This window comes from Leptinotarsa decemlineata, unplaced genomic scaffold (assembly GCF_025532065.1).
Source record: "Leptinotarsa decemlineata unplaced genomic scaffold, Ldec_3_MD MMD2_tig00002159_RagTag_RagTag, whole genome shotgun sequence".
In the NCBI taxonomy this organism is placed as follows: domain Eukaryota; kingdom Metazoa; phylum Arthropoda; class Insecta; order Coleoptera; family Chrysomelidae; genus Leptinotarsa; species Leptinotarsa decemlineata.
This window is the reverse complement of record NW_027412574.1, coordinates 6,511,963-6,534,025: the sequence shown is the minus strand read 5'-3', so window position 1 is coordinate 6,534,025 and position 22,063 is coordinate 6,511,963. Positions and strand designations below refer to the sequence as shown.

At 32.7% G+C, this 22,063-nt stretch overlaps 1 protein-coding gene across 2 annotated transcripts; it reads right to left on the bottom strand.

Moving 5' to 3' along the window:
* Positions 1-664: 664 nt before the first annotated feature.
* Positions 665-20,107, bottom strand: CstF64 (cleavage stimulation factor subunit 2 CstF64). Of its 2 annotated transcripts, XM_074177142.1 has the most exons (10): positions 19,935-20,107; positions 19,796-19,874; positions 17,875-18,190; positions 15,936-16,043; positions 15,698-15,884; positions 12,339-12,465; positions 10,984-11,016; positions 4,869-4,963; positions 4,645-4,811; positions 665-845 (listed from the first exon to the last, which is right to left on the bottom strand). In XM_074177142.1, exons 1-10 carry the CDS (start codon positions 19,984-19,986, stop codon positions 726-728), a joined length of 1,284 nt encoding a protein of 427 aa, XP_074033243.1. In that variant the 5' UTR covers positions 19,987-20,107; the 3' UTR covers positions 665-725. The 2 variants fall into 2 exon arrangements, with proteins under 2 accessions (XP_074033243.1, XP_074033244.1); XM_074177143.1 differs by lacking the exon at positions 10,984-11,016 and having other exon boundaries at positions 19,935-20,105.
* Positions 20,108-22,063: the final 1,956 nt, after the last annotated feature.

The following is a 22,063-nucleotide window of genomic DNA, read 5'->3' as shown; positions in this document are numbered from 1 at the left end:
TGTAGGTGGCACCCCTACAATCAAGTGCCAAACTAAAACCAAATTTGAATTTATTAAATTAAAAAGTCCCCATATACAAATTTTTGTCAAAATATCGACATTATTTTAAAATATATTCACGAAAAACGAATAAAAATAAATTGATGGATGTAGCCGTTACTGGATTATTAATACTTTGGAGACCACGTTATTATTTGCTCTTCCCTAAATTTTTAAATTGTTACTCATAATTGAGTTGATGAATGTTTTCTTCAAACGAATAAAAATAAATTGATGGATGTAGCCGTTACTACATGATAGGAAATCATAATGAAGTAAAGAGAATTGAAACTTTCTGTTTTTCACCACTTCTTTTTTACGTTTTACCTAATAAATAACTGACGAATAGTCCTGTAAAATTTCGGACACTTATGAAAAATTATGAAAGGTTTTTTATACAGGTTAAATTTAAGCTTTTTGAAGCTCAAGTTAATGACATGAATCAGGTGACTTACGAGGGTGTCAGCAATTTTATTAGATAAATAAAATTTCATCTTCGCCAACCATCTTTTTTATTGAATTACAATTGTTCTGCAAATGCATTATAACAAATACTCTTACATCATTTTTTGTCGCCAATTTAATATTTTGATTAAAAAACGTATTGAAGAATAAAAACAACATATCAATTACTTTATCTTTATTTGAATAGATGTACCATCTAAACATACTGCGATTTTGAAAACTCAACGATGTGCACTCTTGGCGATTTGTTCCTTCAGGACCAAAATACTGTTCCTCTGTTCTGGAGGTAACATAGCTATCTGTTCATCTGATAACTGCAACACTTGCATGATGAGAGCAGCCTATAAAAACAAATGTATATCAACAAGAGAAAAAAAATATTAAACTACTTTTTTGGGAGATATGGTTCAAGAATAGAATAATAAATAAATAGGATGAAATGAATATGTAATCTTAAAAACACACCCATCAGAAATATTTGTTAATCATAAATCAGTGTTTTTGGAAAGAGCAAAAATTATTGTAAAAAGTCGAGGGCATTTTGGCACATTTTCATTTAAAATTTAGTAGTCGGATTGTTGAGCTCTGTAATTTTCAGCAGGTGAAAAAGAATTTTAAACTTGAACTGAAATTTGAACCTTAATTTTGTATTCATGTTTTTTTCTCTCAAAATATTTACCATTACTCAAATGCGGTAAAAACTACTACGTTCTGTTGAAAAATTCGGGTTATTAAGTTTAGTACATTAATTTTTGGTAATATCTCGTAAATATGTTTCAATTAGTGTGCGACTGCTTCATACTTGTTTGTTATCGGCTATGAAGAATAATGACGTGACGACTTGGTATAAGTATGAAAAGTTGACAATTGCAGACAATCAATTCAATTCACATTTGAGATCTGATGAAAGTTGTTTTTCCAAATGTCGAGAAACCTTGAATTCCGCAGGAGTATGCAAAAATGCATTTCCTTTATGGCTTTATAATGGGAATGTGCGGGAAGCAGTAAAGGTTTATCAACTCCGCTACCTTCATTCGCGTCATAACGCATATCGCATATGTCAGGAATAAAATCCCTGTAGTTCAGATCCGGGAGGAAAGCCTTTAACTTCATAATTTTGACCAGATGATTAATCGATTTGAAGAGCAACCTACACTTAGTGTACCACCACTCAACTTCGAAGCTTGATACCAAACAGTTGTTGGACTACAGTAGGGATGAACTACAATGTCTAACAGGCCTTCTCACAGGTCACTGTCATTTGAATCAACATATGCAGAGACTCGGACTGTCGGAAGACAGTCTGTGTCGCCTCTGTTTGGAAAATGATGAAACAGCAGAGCACATACTTTGTACCTGCCCGCTGGGACCCGAATCAGGTTTTTAGAGTTCGGCAGAGCCGTATTCTTACCATCTGACCTGAAAGACCACTCACCATACAAACTAATCGGCTTCGTTAAGAAGCTGGGTTTATTTGATCGAGTGTGAATAGGTGTGAGGACAATAAACCCTTGCAGATTGCGGTGGAGGGTCGAATAGACCTACTCACTTTGGGCCTAACCTAACCTACTACTGTAATGTAAAATATTCACATCGCTCTCGATTATCTCATTCACACAAAATATTTTTGTATCTCACCGACGTCTAAGAGGTATCGTCTCAGCCATTTCGAATTCTGTGAAATGTCCAAAAAGTACGATTCTAATCACGTTATTCAACTATCACCTAACTGCGCATAATAATCGCTTCAGAAATTAACTTAACTAAATATCAGTATTGAAATTGCTAGTAGCTACTGAATTTTTCATGTCATCAATTCAGTTCAAATTTCAGCATTGTGATAATTTTAATATAGAATGTCCCAACTTGAGCAATACCCAACTATTGAATCCAGAGTGTACAAATACTGTTGCACACTACCCCCCAACGAGTGAGATTCTGTAGAGAAATATTCTAAAGAATAAGAGCAGATCCAAACTTTTCCAATTCTATCTTGAGGACTAGCAGGTCAAATTTTAGACTTAGACGCCGTGGAATTTTTAATATATTTATAACTAAGAAGAAGAAGAACTCAGGTAAAACTCAACATTTAAATAGTAGGTAGTAGAGGGTTTATGGACTACTCTATCTCTGAACCCCTAACGAATACCATTTTACCATTATAGTAAGAAGTGAGTTGAGCAAGGTCAACAAACTTCTGAACACGTAACAGCACACCTTGATAATGACAAATGAGATTTTGTCGAAACGTCGGTGAAATTAGAGATAATATATATATATATATATATATATATATATATATATATATATATATATATATATATATATATAACTCGAATTATTGGGCAGCGGAAAACCCAAGAATAATACGAGAAGATAGTTTTCAACATTATTTTGGCATAAATTTATGGGCCGGGAAATGGCCTATTAGTTGGGCCATTTCGGCTTCCAGCTAGACTAAATGGACCGCAATTTTTGACAGTTTTGTAAATAGATCTGCCTTTCTGCTAGATGATATTTTCTTGAATTTTCGAAGATGTATGTGGTTTCAATTAGAGAAGGAGGAATTCCTTGGCAACCGTTATAAGCTATAGATGAAAATGCTTGATAAAACTATTGTATAGCGAAACACGTGTTACGGTTTTTAAAGTGTCTAGTGGAAATCTCACTTGAATAAATTATGTTTTGGCATTCAAGTGAATTTGAGTGAGTAAGAGAATACATATGTTTTGAATAAAACATCAAGACCCTATCCGCTATATGCTGAAATGTGAGCTGGGCATTATAATAAAGATCTCGTGTAAATCTATCTACATAGTATATTTTTTTAAGCCATAACATTTGAATCACTGTAAATATTTTGTTAAAAAAATAGAAAATAAAATTAAGCTTCAGAATGTCAGTGAAACGAATTTTTTTGTACGAGTACATACTCAAAAGGATATAGGAACAACCTTACTACTTACTTTTAAAAAAAAGTGCTTCAATCGGCACAAAATTAGTAATTTTCATCAAAATAGAATAATTTTATTATTGTTTTAATTTCGTTACAAGCATTTGAGAAAAGAAAATTATTTTGCGTACTTAATTTTAAATTCAAAAATGTGCCAAAATGCCCTTGACATTTTTTACAATATTTTTTTCTTTCCAAAAACACCAATTTTTGTAAAAATCAAAATTATTCGGAAACAACCTCCTCTATCACATTTTTGAGACCCTGTATATTAGAAAAATATGAAACGTAACGAAATCAAATATTTGTAAAGATAATGGTTCACATCCACACTTATGTTCTATAATAGTTCTCAGCTTCATATTTGTGGCAAGGGACGATGAGTGGTAATACAAATATGTTTTGCTTATACAGGAGAAAAGAATAAACCAATTCTAGATAATCTAGAAAAGTATATGTGTGTAGGAGCATGCATACAGAGTGTATCGAAGATGCTTGAGTAGATGATAGCTCCTTTCCTATTTGAGACAGAACACAGCACTCAAAGAAATGCTGTGAAATTATGCTTTTTTAAATTATATAAATTCATTTTGTTTCCTATTTTTTGCAGTATTAATAAAAACATCATTTTTCTTTGATTTGATATTTTTTATACTTTTATTTTCTTTGACTTGTCTTTTTCATACTTTCATCAAGAATTAGATAAATTGGTGGATGTAGCAGTTACTATGTGATAGATATAGATCATCATGAAAAATGAGAAACTTTTATGATAAAAATCAAGTAATCAGACTCCACAAGTTCTGCAAGCTCATACTGTGGACTATTTACAGAGTGTTCTATTTGAAAAAACTGAAAAAGTGGTCTTTGGTTCTGGTTACAACTGTATGGAAAAAGTAAGTCATAAATAGCAAATGAAAATACATCATTCTCAAGGATATTTGGTGTTGCATAAACGCATTTTGTGACGCTACAATTTGATAACCCATATGTCGGTAGTTATTTTCCCTTAGCTTTCATAGCTTTCTAAACTTTTATTTGAAATCTTTCTTCCTATCTCTAACAGCTCTCATTTATCCATGCATCGTTGATACACCTTGTATGCACCTGGGTGAGTGTGTATGTATGAGAACTTTTAGAATGTTATATAAAATAACTTTATAAAACTGATACAACAGAGTATGTACCTTCTCTTGATCGGATGCACCAGCTGGGCCGATTCCAGGACTGACAGTAGCTGGGACAGGGTTAGCCATAGGCTGGGGTACTGGGGGACGAAGAGGTACAGGTCCAGTTGTTTGAGGTTGTAATGGAGGTCTCACAGGTTGTGGTTGCAACTGAACAGGAGGCATAGCTGAAAAAAACAAAAAATATAATACAAAAAATAAACGTTATATGAATCAATTCTTACCTGATGGTTTCTGCCTGGGATCGATACGAGCTTGTCTGGGTTCAACTGAGAATGCTTGAGGTATAGGACGGGGATCTCTCAGATCCCTTTGGAAACTATAATAAACACATATTCCGATATAACTACATATCATTTCAACTTGAATTGTTTCGTAAAAAAAATTCTGGAGATACAAATAAAAAGCAGAGAACTCTTAAACGTATATCTTATGACTAGAAAGCGCATTCTTTGTGGTTATGTGTAGTTATGAACGGTACAGCAAAACAAAACAGGCCAGAAAGAGATGTAGATATAAAGCAGCCTAATTTTTTTTATTTTGTATGTAAACAAAGTAGTGTTGTCAAATATCAGAGAAGAAAGCTTGTTGCTCACTTGTCCGGCACAGCACAGCATGGCGCTGTCCGTCGCCTAATGGCGGCGGGTAGTAGCATCGCCCACTTGTCCAGCGACAACCAGCATAATAATAATAATAATAATAATATTTATTCGTTCATAACGATCATAACATGATGACATAGAACAAGTCAATAATAAAAATAAAAAATAAATATGACAGATAAAATAAAATAAAATAAAATCTAAATATATAGATAGAAAACCCCGTTGATTAAAGCAGTCGATTATATGATTGACATCGTAGGTACATCAAAATTAAATATAATTATGAACTGAGCCACATTTGGTAATTGTGTTGGCATTCTAATCAACCCATGAAGGCATTAACCAATTATACATTACATAGGATCTTTCAAATACTCATCAACAGAGTAATAGGCTTTGTCAATTAAAAGTTGTTTCACATACTGTTTGAATTCTCTCAGCGACATTTCTATAACATGAGTTGACAATTTATTAAATAATTTGATACCCATATAAAAAGGACTTGATTCGGTCCTGGCCAGTCTGTGAATTGGTATTTCCAATAAAGTTGAATTTCTCTTACTGTATTTGTTTCTATTCAATGGAGCAAACAATTGTCTGTCTGATTTTACAAACATCAGTATCTGGTAAATATAAATGCAAGGTAAGGTTAAAATTTTTAGGATTTTGAATAGTTCTTTACAGCTCGTGCGTCTACTTACTCTTTGAATATTTCTGACAGCTCTCTTTTGTAAAATAAACACCCTTTGCGCTTCACTAGATAAACCCCAAGCTGATATGCTATATGAGATTAAAGAGTGAACATGTGCATGATAAAACATAAGTAATACAGATTTGTCCACAATTTTATTAAGTTGATACAGGCAATAGCACATTGGTGATCCTTTTCTGCACATTTCATGAATGTGATGATTCCACTTACAATCTTCTGTAACATCAGTTAAATTCCCAAGAATTTAACTGATGTTACTTGTTTTAACAAACCATTTGATTCTTTTAAAAGTAAGCTGTGATCATACCCTTTTGGTGCATAACTAAATCTTACAAAAGAGGATTTTTTATCATTGCAAACTAATTTATTTTTGGAGAACCAATCCTGTGCTTTCAATATTTCTATATGAGCAGAGTCAACTGTAGCGGAGATGTTTGGTCCATTTACCAGTAAGGTTGTATCATCTGCATACATTACAACATCACCTGCAAAATCATTGACATATATTATATAAAGCAATGGTCCCAGAATAGAACCTTGTGGCACTCCCATGGTATAATTACGGTGAATAGACTTAAACTTGTCTATCTCAACATATTGTGTTCTATTGCCCAGGTAACTTTCAAACCATTTATATGGAATGCCCCTAAATCCATACTTTTCTAATTTATCTAGTAGGATTTTATGGTTAACCAAATCAAATGCCTTACTAAGATCCAAGAAAACACCCAGGGTTCTCTTTCCTTCATCTAGATTATTATATAGTTCATTAAAAATGTTATTATAGCATGCGTTGTTGACCGCCCTCTTCTAAAGCCAAATTGATTTGCATTAAAGAGTTTATAACGATCAAAAAAAGAAATTACCATGTGTGCCACACACTTTTCATAAACTTTTGCAAACACACTGGGAACAGTGATGGGCCTGAAATTTTCAACCTGAGTTTTATCACCTGTTTTATGTTTGGGTTTTATTTTACCAACTTTCAGAATTTCAGGGTAGATACCTTCCTCCAAAGAGCTGTTAATCACACAAGTTAATGGTTTAACAATATATGTTGAACACTTTTTTAACAGACTAGAGCTAATATCATCATTACCAGTAGTATGTGTAGTTTTTAGATTACTTATTATGACTTATGTCTATTTCTAGAGCAGGTTTGAAGGAAAAAGTAAAAGGATTGAAATATTTAAGTGTGAGTTCATATAATGGTTCTTTTATATTGTTCGAAAGTATTGTTGGAATACTATTAAAATACTCAGCAAAATGATTTGTTATTATCTGGGTGTCCTGAACAATATTGTTATTTATATTCAATTGAATGGCATTCGATCTTATCTTTGAATTTTTATTTGTTCCTATTATATTCCAAGCAGTTTTGACTTTATTTTTAGAGTTAGCAATCAGGCTATTATTATACTTTTTTTTGCTACATTTAACAGATGTTTGTATAGTTTCTTATATTTTTTATAATAGGCTTTGAAATTTTCATTTCCTGTAAGAGTTAGGGCATATATATATTCTTCAAATTTTTTCCGGAAATTAGTAAACCTTTTGTTAGCCATGGTTTTTTTTGAGTTAATCTATGTTTTAGTTTCGCAGTTTTCAGAGGAAAAGCAATATCAAAAAGGTGTTTAAAAGTTTGAAAGAAGACCTCAAATTTTTCATTTGCGTTTCCTGTACAGTGATACATATCCTGAAGGTGCCGTTTGTTCGATTTCAAGGAAAACAGTCACAAAAAAGAATGTTGTCAGTCCACCCCATTTATCAGAAGAGGACAAATCTGGGAGAGTTTCATCATCTTTTCAACGATCTGAAAGAAGACAAGGAGAAAATTTTCCAGTATTTCCGATTGGAGAGCTGGAATCCTTTAAGGTGGAGGATGGTCTTGGCTGTGCCGTGGCGGGCTAGTGGATGCTGATCCATTCATTTTCATTGTTCCAATCCTATCCGTATTTTGACGGGCCGTGCTGTGCTGTGCTGTGACAAGTGGGCATAAGCTGAATGCCAATGAATAATAATGCTTTTTCTAGATGGCGAATACTGTCACGCGTCACCTTACTCCTGAGAAAATAACGACAATTTGTGTGAACAATGCATGAAAAAGTAATGAGATCAATTATTCCAAAAATGCAGTATATCATCCTGCTTGTCTAAAGGGAGCTAGGAAGCCAAAAATCAGGATGTAAACATGAGGCAAGAAACCCTTCTACTCAAATACATCACTATGTGTAAATAGATTATTTATAACAAGGTTGCACTTGTAGTAGATAAAAGAAAGAAACAAAACAATCAAAGCAAAAACGGACACAAGACAGGGAAATTCAGGGTATAGAACCAAACCAGGACATTGCAAGTTTACTTCAGATCCAAAGTATGCAGAAAATGAATGAAATAATGAACTTAACGAAACGGAAAGAAACTGAAAATGTCTGACAACAGTCACTAAGCGAAAAATTGATTTAATATAGGAAATGGTGTTGGTAATAAGAATTTCCGTGGAAGGAGTGAGAACAAACAGAAGAAAACACAAGAAAAAAAGGCTTTTTATGTCAAGAGTTACAAACTCAATCAGTAGAGTAGCTCTCACTAAATCTGAAGAATTGTTTATGAAAAAAATGTCAACGCAGGCCTCAAAAATCAACAGCTAATCCCTTATGAGAGGTGTGGAACCTTATATAAAACAATTCGTCTATAAAAGAACTTTGTACAAAAATTTTAACTTTGAACTGGGGCAACACTTTCTAGATAACCCATCTCACGTTCAATCTCCACTTTAAACTCATACCATGTTTTGATTCAGTCGAGATCACGATACGATCTAATCTTTTTGGACGCTGCACTCGTAAAACATATCTTCAAAGTTTAGAAGAGAATCATCCGATGTATGAATAAATCTCGTCCATTAAACTATAAATATTTAATTTGAATACTTTCATCAAGGACCAAAAAACTGCGTGACAAAACACTATGAGAAACATGATCACAACACAACTTTTGTTTGAGTGTAGCACATTAGGATCATTAATAATTGTATATTATCTTTTAATTTTGTTCTCAGTACAGCGTGCATCTGCACTCTTTTTGACCTATCATAAATGTATTGAATGCATAACATGATTTAAAATAAATTCTGTCTGTCCGTCTGTCATTCAATGTTGTCCTAATTTATACCATAGATACCTCTGCTAGGTACCTACATCTTTATTGTCTTAAATTGATTTCACAACGTTGCCTCATCTAATAGTCAGGTGAATCGGATAAATAAAATATTATTTCAACTGGCTGTATAGTATACTATTAGGTATTGGTCCACCATCGTTATTCATAATATTATTGTTTACTTATTTCTACACTCTCATAGACATCTAGATACCTGTTGTTGTCAAGTTGTCCAACTAATTTTAGCAGAGGCTAATCTAGCAGAAGTATCTGTGGTATACATAAGGACAGCTTTGAATGTTTATTTAGTTTTATCTTCCTCTTGAAGATGATCAGTTGGTGATCGAAACACATATTGAGGTGCTAAAAATAACGTTTTGGTGTTGGGATAAAACTCCGGTAATATTCATTACTACACCAGAGGTTCCAAACAGTGCATTTTAGACTGTTGTTATATTTTTACTAGTCCAATGAGTTTTTTTTGCATATGTGGTGTTCGCCGAAAAAAGGTACATAGTTTGTTATAAAAATGAATTTTGACTTAAAAATGGTTTCAGAAACTTGAAAGCATGCTCTTTCACGTGATCTTCGTATGTTCAGAACCAATCGCTGAAAAAAGGTACAGGTTACAGGTATGACAGATTCTTCAAGTTCTACGATGCTGGAACTAATCAGTTGGGTATAATTCAAATTCTCCTCAAACTCAGCATTCTCCGTTTCACAATTTTCTGATGTAAGATTCATCTTTGTTACATATCGCATTGTGTATCTCATTGACCGCTTTGAACTCTTTATCAAAAACCTTTTGATTCTTTTTAAAATTGTCACTCGACTTCATTTTAATAAAATTGAACTTATGGGAATTGATAATTCACGACGAAATTCTCACGAAAATTATGAAACTGAAAGGAAACTTTTGTAGTAATAACATAGAAAATCCAGAAATGAAAAGGTTAGTTTAGAAAAGATTACTTCAAGATTGAAGGAATGACATTTCCGATCCGCAGACTAATGATATCAAGACCTTACATCCCAAGAAATGAGTGGGGTGTAAGGTACTAATACACTGCAAAACTTTAAACGCATTTTTTTTCGAAAACTTGTTTTCGTACACTATGTACCGTTTTTCGGTGAACACCACATGTTTCTATATACCTACACGTCAAAAATTTCGAGTAACTAATAAATTATTCTATAATATTTATTCTATTCTACTCTTCCTCAGCATATGCCAACTCGTTTTATAATGCCTTGTTTACCCTCAACATTTAATATGCTTCCTAGACATAACATATTAGTTTATGAATTCTGTGGCAAAAGACATCTGAAGAATGTTTGCAAAACTACCTCTAAAACCAAAAACAATTTCATCGACAATCAAATCAATTTTTGTAGTTCTGTAGCATTCAATGCTACAGATATTGCCTTAGATTTCATCAAAGGCACTTAAATATATCCTGAATGAAACATCTGAATTCAATGGTTCTCAAAAAAAAACAATGAATAGGAAGTGAATATAAAAACTTCCTGTACAAAAAAGTCATTTATGAAGTCAGCTAGACACTGTCTGTGGTATGTTTCTCCTTCCTCCATTGTCTATTTTATGAAACGTCCAGCAGAATAGCTGCAGCTTATAATAAAAATACTTCTTACAAGTATTTTAATCTTATTTTTTCTAAAAGTGGAAGTTCAAAATTATCTGATTTGATAAATATGATCCTATGAGAGATTAAAAAAATAATAACAATATAACCAATGGGAGCTTATTTTTGGCAATTTTTCAAAAAAAATCCCATTTATGAAATCAATAAACTGATAATGAAATAATCAGTAACATATAAGGAAATAAACCCAGCATACTTATCAATTTTCATCTCCGCCGATTTTGCTAAACTGTAGAAACATTTCAATATTATTAATATAACTTTACAAAATCAGAATGAAGTTAAAAAAGTAGCAGTAAATATCTCAATGAGTCAAGATGATACAAACACTGATTACTACTAATGAGCATAATCAGATTATTTATACAATCGAATAATCGGTATCCCAATATTTTACTAAATGGATAAGTCAAGTAACTATCCATTTAAATGGTGATATGAATAAGGATCTCAAAGTCTCAAACTGAGGGTTAATTTATGTGAAACAACAATGAGATGTCAAAAACGTAATCATTAATAAAAAAATTAAAAAATCAGCACACTAAATTAAATTTAGATAATACCACCATCTCTGATCCCCTTGAAGTTGGAAATTTTTTAAAAATTTACTTCAACGGCTTAGGTTAGACAATAATTTCCGAGTTTGATATACAGGATTTGAGAATATTCCAAGTTTGTCGTATAAACTACGGTCCGAAAATTTAGGAAAATATGAGGAATTGGAAGTTTTTAAAAAAAACATGGAAATTGTTCAATATTTCAGAAACCATTTTGGATATTTCAGTAATATTTGGTGAGCAGTGACAGTTAATAAAAGTTTATTTTTTGATAAAAAAAAATGTCAACTTCAGTAGCGTGGGTACAAAAATTGACAATAAATAAAAAATGATACGCCTATGGATTTTTTCGTGAAAAAAAATTATTTTTGAACTCTGTTCAATTTAAGATAAAAAATATTTCTAAATTTTTTCCTAAGAAACGTCGTTTTTTAGTAAAAAAATAAAAACCCTTGTATTGTCAGAGGAATTATTGAAAAATATTCGGTTTTATTTCTGTTTTTAAATTAGTGGGCAGTGAGACTTGAAAAAGCTGCATTTTTTGTGCAAATAGAATTTTTCAATTCAACAGTGCATGTATTTGGCCATTAACTTCAATATTTCCTGCCATTACGTTAAATGTTTGTGCCCAAATGAAAAAGATATAGACTATCATCAACCGTCACTGCTTAACAAATATCACTGAAATATCCCAAATGGTTTTGGAAATATTAAACGACACCCATTTTTCTTAAAATTTCAATACCTTGTATTTTTGTAACTGAACATGTTTGGATCCAAGTTTATATAGAAACCCATCATTATTTCTTCATACAAATTCACACCCTTGAATATTCGCATATCAATACAAAATAAAAATATGGTTTCAGGGTAGATGATTTTGAAAAAGTGTTCATTAGAGAAAAATATTTTAATGTTGTATTTTAGTCTTCCTTATATTGATCACCTTAACACCTTGAGATAATTAGCATATGAAATATAAAGAATATCGTACCTTTCAGCCACCGGTGGTGGCAAAGGATTCTGTAATGGTCCAGGAATCTGTCTCATATCCTGATCCCCTAATCTTGTCATTCTTAGATCTGTTGAGCCTCCAATAGATCTTAGATCTATGTCTTGACCTGAAAGAGCCTTAAAGTTATAACCCGACAAGCAATGTGTTCATTCTATAATTATTTTTTTATTTGCATTATATCCATTTTCCAATCTGAGAGCTAAATGGCAGTGAATTACTGACAGTTCTCACAAAAACTGTATCAGTAACATTGAAAATAACATCCGAAAATCCTAAATATTTTTGATGGGTTGTGAATGGAAATGAGAATCGTTATAAAATACCTGACGTCATGTATTACAAGTTAGCAACAAAAGATCTAATATATCAAATATTTTTGCATTTTTTTTTCGAAATTTTACTGTAATGATCTGTGTGATTGTAAAATAGTTATACCAGAAATCACTTATTGTAGAACCGTCAATATGACTGAACACAAAATGACACTTGCAGATGTGTTTATCCATTTGAAACTATGCCCATCAAAATTGCTATTTGATCTAGATGGTATTCCTTTAATAAGGGATGCATGTATTCTGTTATCACACCTATTCACCTATATTTGTTCTGACTTTTAGGAACATGATTCCATACCTTCAATTTTAAATCAGAAAAAAAGATAACACTAAGTGGGGCGATGACAAACCTGTTGTTTGTTATCCGCTTCAGCCTAGTTCGAGGAATGATACTCTGAAAGAATTAGTTTTTCAATTATCGGAAATCATCGACTTTATGTTGATGATAGACACTACCTTGCACTAACGAGTGGCCAAACAGCCTGAAACCAAGCCTGCAAGTGTGTTCCAATAATTAAAAATCTTTGTTTGAAGGTGATTGACAATGTTTCAGGATGAATTTCACTGGTTCGGACTTCCATTGTCTACTATATAAAATGATTTGAAATCCCTGAAACAACTAAAAAAAAAAAAGAAAAACTAAAAATGAATAGCTGAAAATAACAATTATATTAAGCAAAATAAACCTGAAATGAAATAATAGTGAAATAAACGACAAGTAAAAATATAACAATTGAATAAATAAAAATAAAGGAATGAAAAAAGAAAATAATAAAAAGTGTAGAGATTCCAAGTCACGTTAGTTCACGACGTTTCGATTCGTGTGTTCACGATTCGATTATTTCATTTCAGGTTTATTTTGCTTAATATAATTGTTATTTTCAGCTATTCATTTTTAATTTTTCTTTTTTTAGTTGTTTCAGGGATTTCAAATCATTTTATATAGTAGACAATGGAAGTCCGAACCAGTGAAATTAAAAATCTATTGCGGCAGTCGTATTGCCAACAGCATATGCAGGAATAACTTCAGTGAAGAATCCTGCATTGACACCTGTCGTATATAATCCAACGCCCTTCGTGGTATTAGCCAGGGGAGTAGTTGTTTTCTGATAGATGTCAGTCCATCAACCTACAGCGTAGGGAGTCGAGACTGGCCTGAACGAATTGTTCCTTCAGATGATTCTCAACAAAAGCTTCAACTGTTTCACAAAGCATGAGCATGTGGTGTGAAGAAAACAGGCTCAAGTTGAATGTCGAAAAACGGGCCTAATAACTTTCAGTAAAAGAAAACTTTGAGGAATCCTCATATGTGAAACTCAAATGAAAATAGATTCCAACATCAGATCATATAAAATTCCTAGGCATTATACTAGATCCGATCCTTAGCTGGGAATCACACATAAACATCTTGAATACTAGGCTAAACTCCATCTGTGGAGTAATACAATATATACGGGACCAAGTATCTGTCAGTCGTTTGAGAACATATTACTCATGTTCAGTCAATTATTTCCGATGGAATCATATTTTGGGGCTATTTATCAACCTACAAAGAATATTCCTAACACACAAGAAAATTAAAAGATAAATTGATGAATGTAGCATTTACTACGTGGTAGGAAATCATAATGAAGGAAATAGAAATGAAACTTTCTATGTATTAAAAGATGTATATTAAAATTGGATTGTAATACTAGACAGTGCATTTATTGTATTTCCTGGGCCTTGTCAAGTTTGTAAAGAACTATCCCCACCTGTTTCCTTATCAATATTCTTCAAATATGAATCTCAACACTAGGCATCGAAATGAGCTATCTGTCCCTTACCATAACTCAACATATTATAAGAAAGGTCCACACTACCAAGCAATCAAAGCATATACCTCACCACCTCAAGTACTGAAAGATATTATGGGCCTGAAGAAGTTGAGAAATTCTGTCATAAGTTACTTGAAGCAGAAATGCTATTATTTTTTCAATTGTTGGATTTAAAAAATATTTATATGTGCTAAAATTAGTTTCAGATACTTTTTCATTTGTGTGATGCAATAAACATGTATTTATGTTGGAATTAGTCTTCAGACTTTCAATTTCAGCTGTATTTTAAATTTTTGTCTTTGTATTCCAATACTGTTCTTATATTTTTAATATATTGTACTGTACCTCAATATTTTAATATTTTCATCCTCCATAATTTATAGATTTTGTTAATCCATTTTAACTTGTTTTTCAACCTGACCCTGACGTTTGCTGTGTCCTGTGTTGATGGTTTTGCAATAAAAGTAATATTATTATTATCATCGAACGTGTGTTCATAAATACAAACTTATGCATATATTTTTGAATATACCAGTGTATTATTAGGTAAAATTATGTATTTGTCATATATTATTATATATGAAGTGTTACTCTTCAAGACGAAGCCATTAGGTTCAAGGTCCCCCAGGACAGATAACTTTCGCCTTGATGGATAGTTTCCTCGATATTCACGACAGAGGAGAGGCAGATCTGCAGGATTACACAAACGACCTTGTCGTCTTGACCATGTCTTTCACAAAGCAACATCAAAGTTGGTAGTAGTTTGCCAGGACACTCTTGGCAATATTGTCCTGGAAGGTAATGAAACCGCTCATTGCCTTGCAAAGGGAAGCGGCAAATAACCGATAGACTGTAGTTCTATGTTGTTTAAGAGGCCTACTTACAGATCACTATTGTGTGAATCCAGCGTGCCATCTCTGGTCACTAACGAAATAAATTAATCGGTTCACTCGACTTACTTGGTCAAGTTGTGTGAGCCATAATAAACGGGTTGCAGCTAGCAATAGAGGGCCGAACAGACCCCCTCACCTATATTTTATAAATAAATAAACAAACATATCTAGTACTTAGTCACCTGTGAATGTTTGCATCATGACAATGTTAAAGTCAAGATCTGTGATATAAATATTGTTTCCTTACTTGAAGTGGTCTTCAGGTAATTTTGAGGAAAAAATACAATTATTACCTGCAAACACTGAAGGCTGGGCACTTGGATGTAAAACTGGCGCTGGTACTGGCTGAAATTCTTGCCTGGGCGGCTGTACTGGTGCAGGAGGTTCTCTATATTGATTGCTAATTGGAACCTGAACTGGAACATTCTTATCACCAGGCATCAGAGTCGCTGGAACTTGATTGATGGGATGCAATAGGCTCTATAAAAGGAGTCTAAGAAATATTTCTAAAGGAGTAATAACATAACTCACAGCTGCTGTTTGCGGATCGATAACTTTCATTACAACTTGAGCCTGAAGAAGAGCGTAAGCCAGTTGAGGATTCTGCAAAAGCATCTGCCTTGCTTCTGTTGGATTATTCTGAAATATATTTCTGAATACATAAAAATTTACAAATTAACCCATTATTTTTTACGATCAAAGTACTGAAAAAGATGTGGCTAGTGCTCCGTGCAATTTTCTTGGGCCAATATCATAAAAATCGGTAGTACTTTATTAATAATAGTTTTATTACATTATACATAACATCCCATATTCCAAATCCAATATCTAGAAATTCAAATATTCCAGTATGGGGGACATTAGACTATAATTATAAAATGAAATGTACTTACCATATGAAATACACATAGGTTATTAGTTTTGAAAAAACTATCTGTATAATATAAAAGACTTCAAATTATGGAATATTTTGAGTTAATGAAGCACAACTTATAATTGATTTAGAGTATCCATGGACCAAAAGAGTCTTTCTTCAAAAATATGATACTTCTGACCCATACTTGATGAAAATCCATTGTAATTTATTCAAGAAAACAATTTAATGTGAGTTTTCCGCTTGAATGATTATACAACAAAATATAGAAGTTTTACAATAAATAACATTATAATTAACTCATGTACATGTACATTATACATAACATCTCCTTTTTGGAATGGAAAAAGTATTGATGATGTACGTATAATGGTTTAATGTTCCTCATATTTTGACTTCATTTTCTTACACATAAAAGGTGACTTAACAAATCAAATTTCAATTATTCACAATTTGAATCCAATTTAAGAGCCTCTGGTAGACAGCCATTTCAGCCTGTTGAACATAATCAGTACAGGGCAGGCAGTCCTGGAATCAAGAGAAACCGTGAAAGAACTAAGACCTGTACTGCCCAGTGATCGCACAGTGATATCATCATCAGGGCCTTGACAATGATAGCACGACCAGCTGTCGAAAGCTCTCGCGACGACCAGCGTCGTAGTTACGACCCAGCGTCGTAGTAACGACGCTTCAAATCCTTTTTATAACAAATATTAATATATAAATAAAAAATTGAACAATTCATGTTTAATTTTTTATTTTTAATTGTTTAATTTTATATATATATATATATATATATATATATATATATATATATATATATATATATATATATATATACATATATATAAAAAATATATATGTGTGTGTTCGAATAGGTTTCTGCGGTCAGTAATTTGATATACTGTTGTCCGGGTTGAACCGTGTCTGTAATTTTCATCTTTTCAACGTTTTGGCTCCTGCTTTGGAGCCATTTTCAAAAATCACTTAGAACTGTACTTACATGACTCGAGGACGAGGTCGCAATCTCCCTTGCCCCCAAGTCTCGTCACTAGCTCTATGCTTGCTGTGTTCAGCTCAAAGTTCGCACTCGTCACTATGCTCTTCAGGGCCAAAATTTATATTGTTGGAAGGTATAGAGAGGTAGATTGTATTGCCAACCTCACTCGATTCCATATTATTTCTAGAAATATGTGGATTCATTTTCCGATGACATTCCAGGATAGCTTCCCAAATTTCTGCTACCTCAGTTATCGGTTGGTCAAACCACCAACACTGGCATAAAAACTTGGTAAGTTGACTTTGGTGTCACACCAATAGGTGGTTCCACTAATGTCTTGTTTGCGTTTACGCAGTTATTTTTATTAGGTCCTTTTCTTGGTTATTTACATTTTATCTTCAATCGAGGACCGCCTGCCCGGAACTGACGATGCCCAACAGGCTGCCGGTGGCTCTTAGATTGAAATAAATATGGGAATGATCAGAATAGTACTTACCTATTTATCGTTTGATTTTCATGGAATTATTTTCCAGCAGCTTGACTGCATTGACCTTTCTCGATTTTATATATATATACATATACATAATTATTCTAACCTGAATTGTTGTCTTCATCTGCTTCATTAACTCGAACATCTGTTCTGGAGGTAGAGAAGCTACAGCTTTACTTATTGCTTCAGGTGCTTTTTCTGCTTGAATAGGCTCCCCATAAGGATTTTCTACAGGTGGCTGATTGAGCAGATTTTGCATTTCCATTCTAGATTTTTCTGTACAAGCATTATCAACTCTCAAGTTACGACCTCCTATTTCATACCCATTCAAATTTCTCATTGCACTCAAGGCGGTTTCTTGATCCCTATATTCACAGAATCCATAACCTTTTGGTTTACCAGTTTCACGATCAAAGACAAGTCTGTAACAAACAATATCATTTTGTAGTAACTATTATCAAGACAAGTATGTTTGAATGTTTCCCAACACATGGTAAGGAACGATAAACTAGGTTAGAATTTTGCAATTTCTACAGCTTGAAGTAAGAAAGAACTGGTATGACTAGTTGATAGTTTGGCTAAACTTTTATAAATTTAGTCATGAGTGCCGCAAATTTTTTGAAAGCTATTGCAGTATTAAATTCTTCAATCTTTCTTAAAGTAAAACATAAAAATCTGGTTAGGAATAAAAAAAGAGAAATTATGATGACTGAAAAGTTGAAAATGTTGATTTTTCATCAAATTTTTACTCACATTGCATTTGGTTAGTCTAATTTACAATGCTTTGAGAAATATTTGTGGATAATATTTAAAGAAAAATGGAAGAGTATAACATTTTTTGTTTGATTTCTTCAAGTACTTTGATGTGGTCATCGAATTTTAATCTGTTACCTATTTGAAGGCTCAGAAACTTAATATAGACTAAGTTTTTCACTGGATGTATCAGAAGATCACAATGACTGTCTTCTTGATGTTGAAGCACAACAGCTTCGAATCTCACCACTCCTTTATTTTATTGATTTATTCAGGTAATTCCTTCATGGAAGTTCTTTCTATTATTTACCTACCCATTAGGTCCCAATTACAATTGAAAAATAGAAAGATTAAAAACAAAATCTCAAAACTAAAATGAGGTAAAATTAAAAACCAAAACAACTACAATGCAATACAAATATATAATATAAACATATACAAATCTAATGGAAGTCAAGTTAACGTCTTTTTTCAGTCTCGCGAATAGCTGAAGATATCTACATTTTATAGCCCTGTCCCGTTTCTCAACATTCGAGTAATTGAAGAGGAAAAAAAACATTATTAGTATATACAAGAAATACTTAATTGTGAGATTTTCACTAAACAGTGAGAATCTTTGGGATCCATAGAGTCCCACAAGTAGCTAGGGAAAGGAGATCCATCACGGCAAAGCCCTGCATTACCATGACAAGGTTTTATACGATGAGAGTGCTCAGAGTATCTCAAAGGTTTTGTTAGAGAAACTGATGGGCTCAGAATATCATACATCGGAAAGGTTACACACACCTTAGGATAAATCCATTATTGGAATGCCATTTGATCAGGAAATAATAGCCCAAGAATGATTCCCATATCCAGCAATGTTACAAGGAAGCAGACACCTGCATCCTTACCATGAATGAACTAAAAGCCCTATGTAATATTTGAACAGAAATAAAGGAATATCTGGTCGATATTCCAGACTACCGTCTTATAAGTAGCAACTTTGCAACTCAGTTCTGCAAATCATTTGTGTGGGAACGATTACTCAAATCTGTATTCTTCAGTAAACAGATCTAAGAATATGTTAAGTTTAAAAAAAAAACAATTTCTCGGTAGAACCTAAAAATGTTTGTGTTGGCAAAAAGTTCTGAAATACAGTCAATAGTAAATCATAGAAAATGATGAATATAAGAGATATTTTCCTCACTGGCTTTCTAGTATTTAGCAATGGATTTGAAAATCGGTGAACCATTTCGAAAGAAATTAAGAAACTCCTCGTACATTGAACTTACTTGAATGATAATACTTGACCAACCTCACCAAATATATCTTTCAACTTTTCTTCAGTAGCTTCATAGGGTATGTTTCCAACTGAAATAAAAATATCATCAATAAAATTTCTAGTTGAAGAAAATGCGATTTTTATTGTACCAAAAACAGATCTCATGGACTTGTCCATTATATTTGCTTCTAAATTATCCATTTTTTCGAAGTTCACTTGTTATTTTCAACCAATAAAAGTTTGTAAATTGAGAGTAGCTCTAATGATAAATTCCAGCTTGTTTATGTACCTAAATGTTTACCGTTTGCGGTTTTAGAGATTGAAATCTTCTTCTTTTTTTCTCGACTTTTGGGTTTGGCATCTAGGCAATTACCCAGCTTCAACAAAAAAACCTGTATTTTGTCTTCTTATTTGATAGGAAGATTTTCGACCTTTTACTCTTTTCCACACCAGATTTGTTATATTTTTCCCATTTTCTTCTTTTGTTCGTTCTTTTTCAGTGTCCAACTAGCTATTGGGGTTTTGGAAAATACGTATAAGGATTGAAAAAACACAAAGGAAAGTGAATGATGATGTAACATATTTAGGAAAATTGAAGATATGTAGACTTATTTTCATTTGAGTTGATTTTATTTTATTTCATTTCAATTCATCTCCGTTCAATTTTCATTCTATTTTATTTTGAGCCCAAATCGTCTTTTTTTATCTGAAAGTCATTCATGTACACATTAGCTCTTATTTTTTGTTTATTTTGACTACCTTTCCTTCATCTTCATCTATTTCGAATACTTGTATTTGAATACTGAATACACTTGTTTTCTTAGAAACCGATGTTATCCTATTCTTCGTAGACATATTTTTAGTGATGAAGAATTGATTTAATATGCTCTAGGTAATCATGATCGAATAAGTATGGTAGTTCTCACTGGGTATCATGTCGGGTATATAAAAATCAGAGCAAAGAATGATCTTGATCATGTCGTGATATTTTTGAAAATAAAGTTTGTGAAGATCAAACCGTTACGTGTAGTTTGTGAAAAATGAGAATTAAAACTTTTTATGTTTCTATACCATTTATATTCGTAACTAACGTTACTGTAATTTCGTCCTACAAAGATATTTTCAAACGGATACAATATTGTATTCGTTTTGCATATTCATATATCTATATTGTATATCCGTCCTTATAGGACGAAACTTCAGTAACATCAGCTACAAATATAAGTGGTACAAAAACATATTGTACAATATTGTATTTGAAAATGCCCTAGTAGGACGAAACTGCAATAACGTTAGTTACAAATATAAGTGGTATAAAATCATAAGAAGTTTTAACGTGTGTTTGAATATGGTTGACTATGTTCGTGGTGAATTCCAATAGTTCGGGCTACCATTGTCTGATCTATCTATACCAATATAAAAGTTTGTGAGGTTGTATGTATGTATGTATGTTTTTGAACGCCTAAACGACTGCTATCTTGGCGTGCGCTGCCTATACCATTGGAGTTACATGCAGATAATGTATCGTAAGATTTTTTATCCTAAATAGTTGTAAATGAAAGTCTGCGATAGCATAATATATTTACCACTTATGTGGTAGCCACTATATGCAAAATACTGCGCAATAAATACAATCAAATTGCATACTTTTTTTACAATGAACTTTCTAGAATATTTGTCAAATTCTTATAAAAATTGATAAAACTATTTTATATAGATAAACTTTGTCTTTTACAATAAGTAGTTTGTACGAATCGTTTGAAAGTTATCACAATAAGATTAAATTGACGCAACGCAGTAAGCCATTACGCGTCACGTCTACTGTAAGACGACGAGGGACGTTGCGCGGGGGGAGAGGGGCGGTCTAAGTAATGAAACGTCATCGCCGAGAACGCTACCCGTTTGGTAACATAATTCGATTTTCAAAGCTATTCATTACTTAGTGCAGTTGGCATATTTTTTTTTGTTACTGTATCTTTAAAGTAAAAATATAAGTTACTAGCTGTTGCCTGCTCGTATATTAACGTACATCCGAAGCTACTGAACCTAGAATTTCGAAATATGCAGGTAGGTTCTTTGTATAGGGAAAATAAGCATCAAGAAAGGGAATCAGAAATTTCCACCTCCAAGTGGAAAAATAGGGGTTCAAAAATTGTATTCGTTAGTTTTGAAGTTGGAAACCTGAAGTTTTGGGTTGATAATACAGTATTGAAACTATTTGTTTAAAATGGTCTCTCACGAAACTTAATGTGACAAACCAAATTCTACGCTGCCGAAG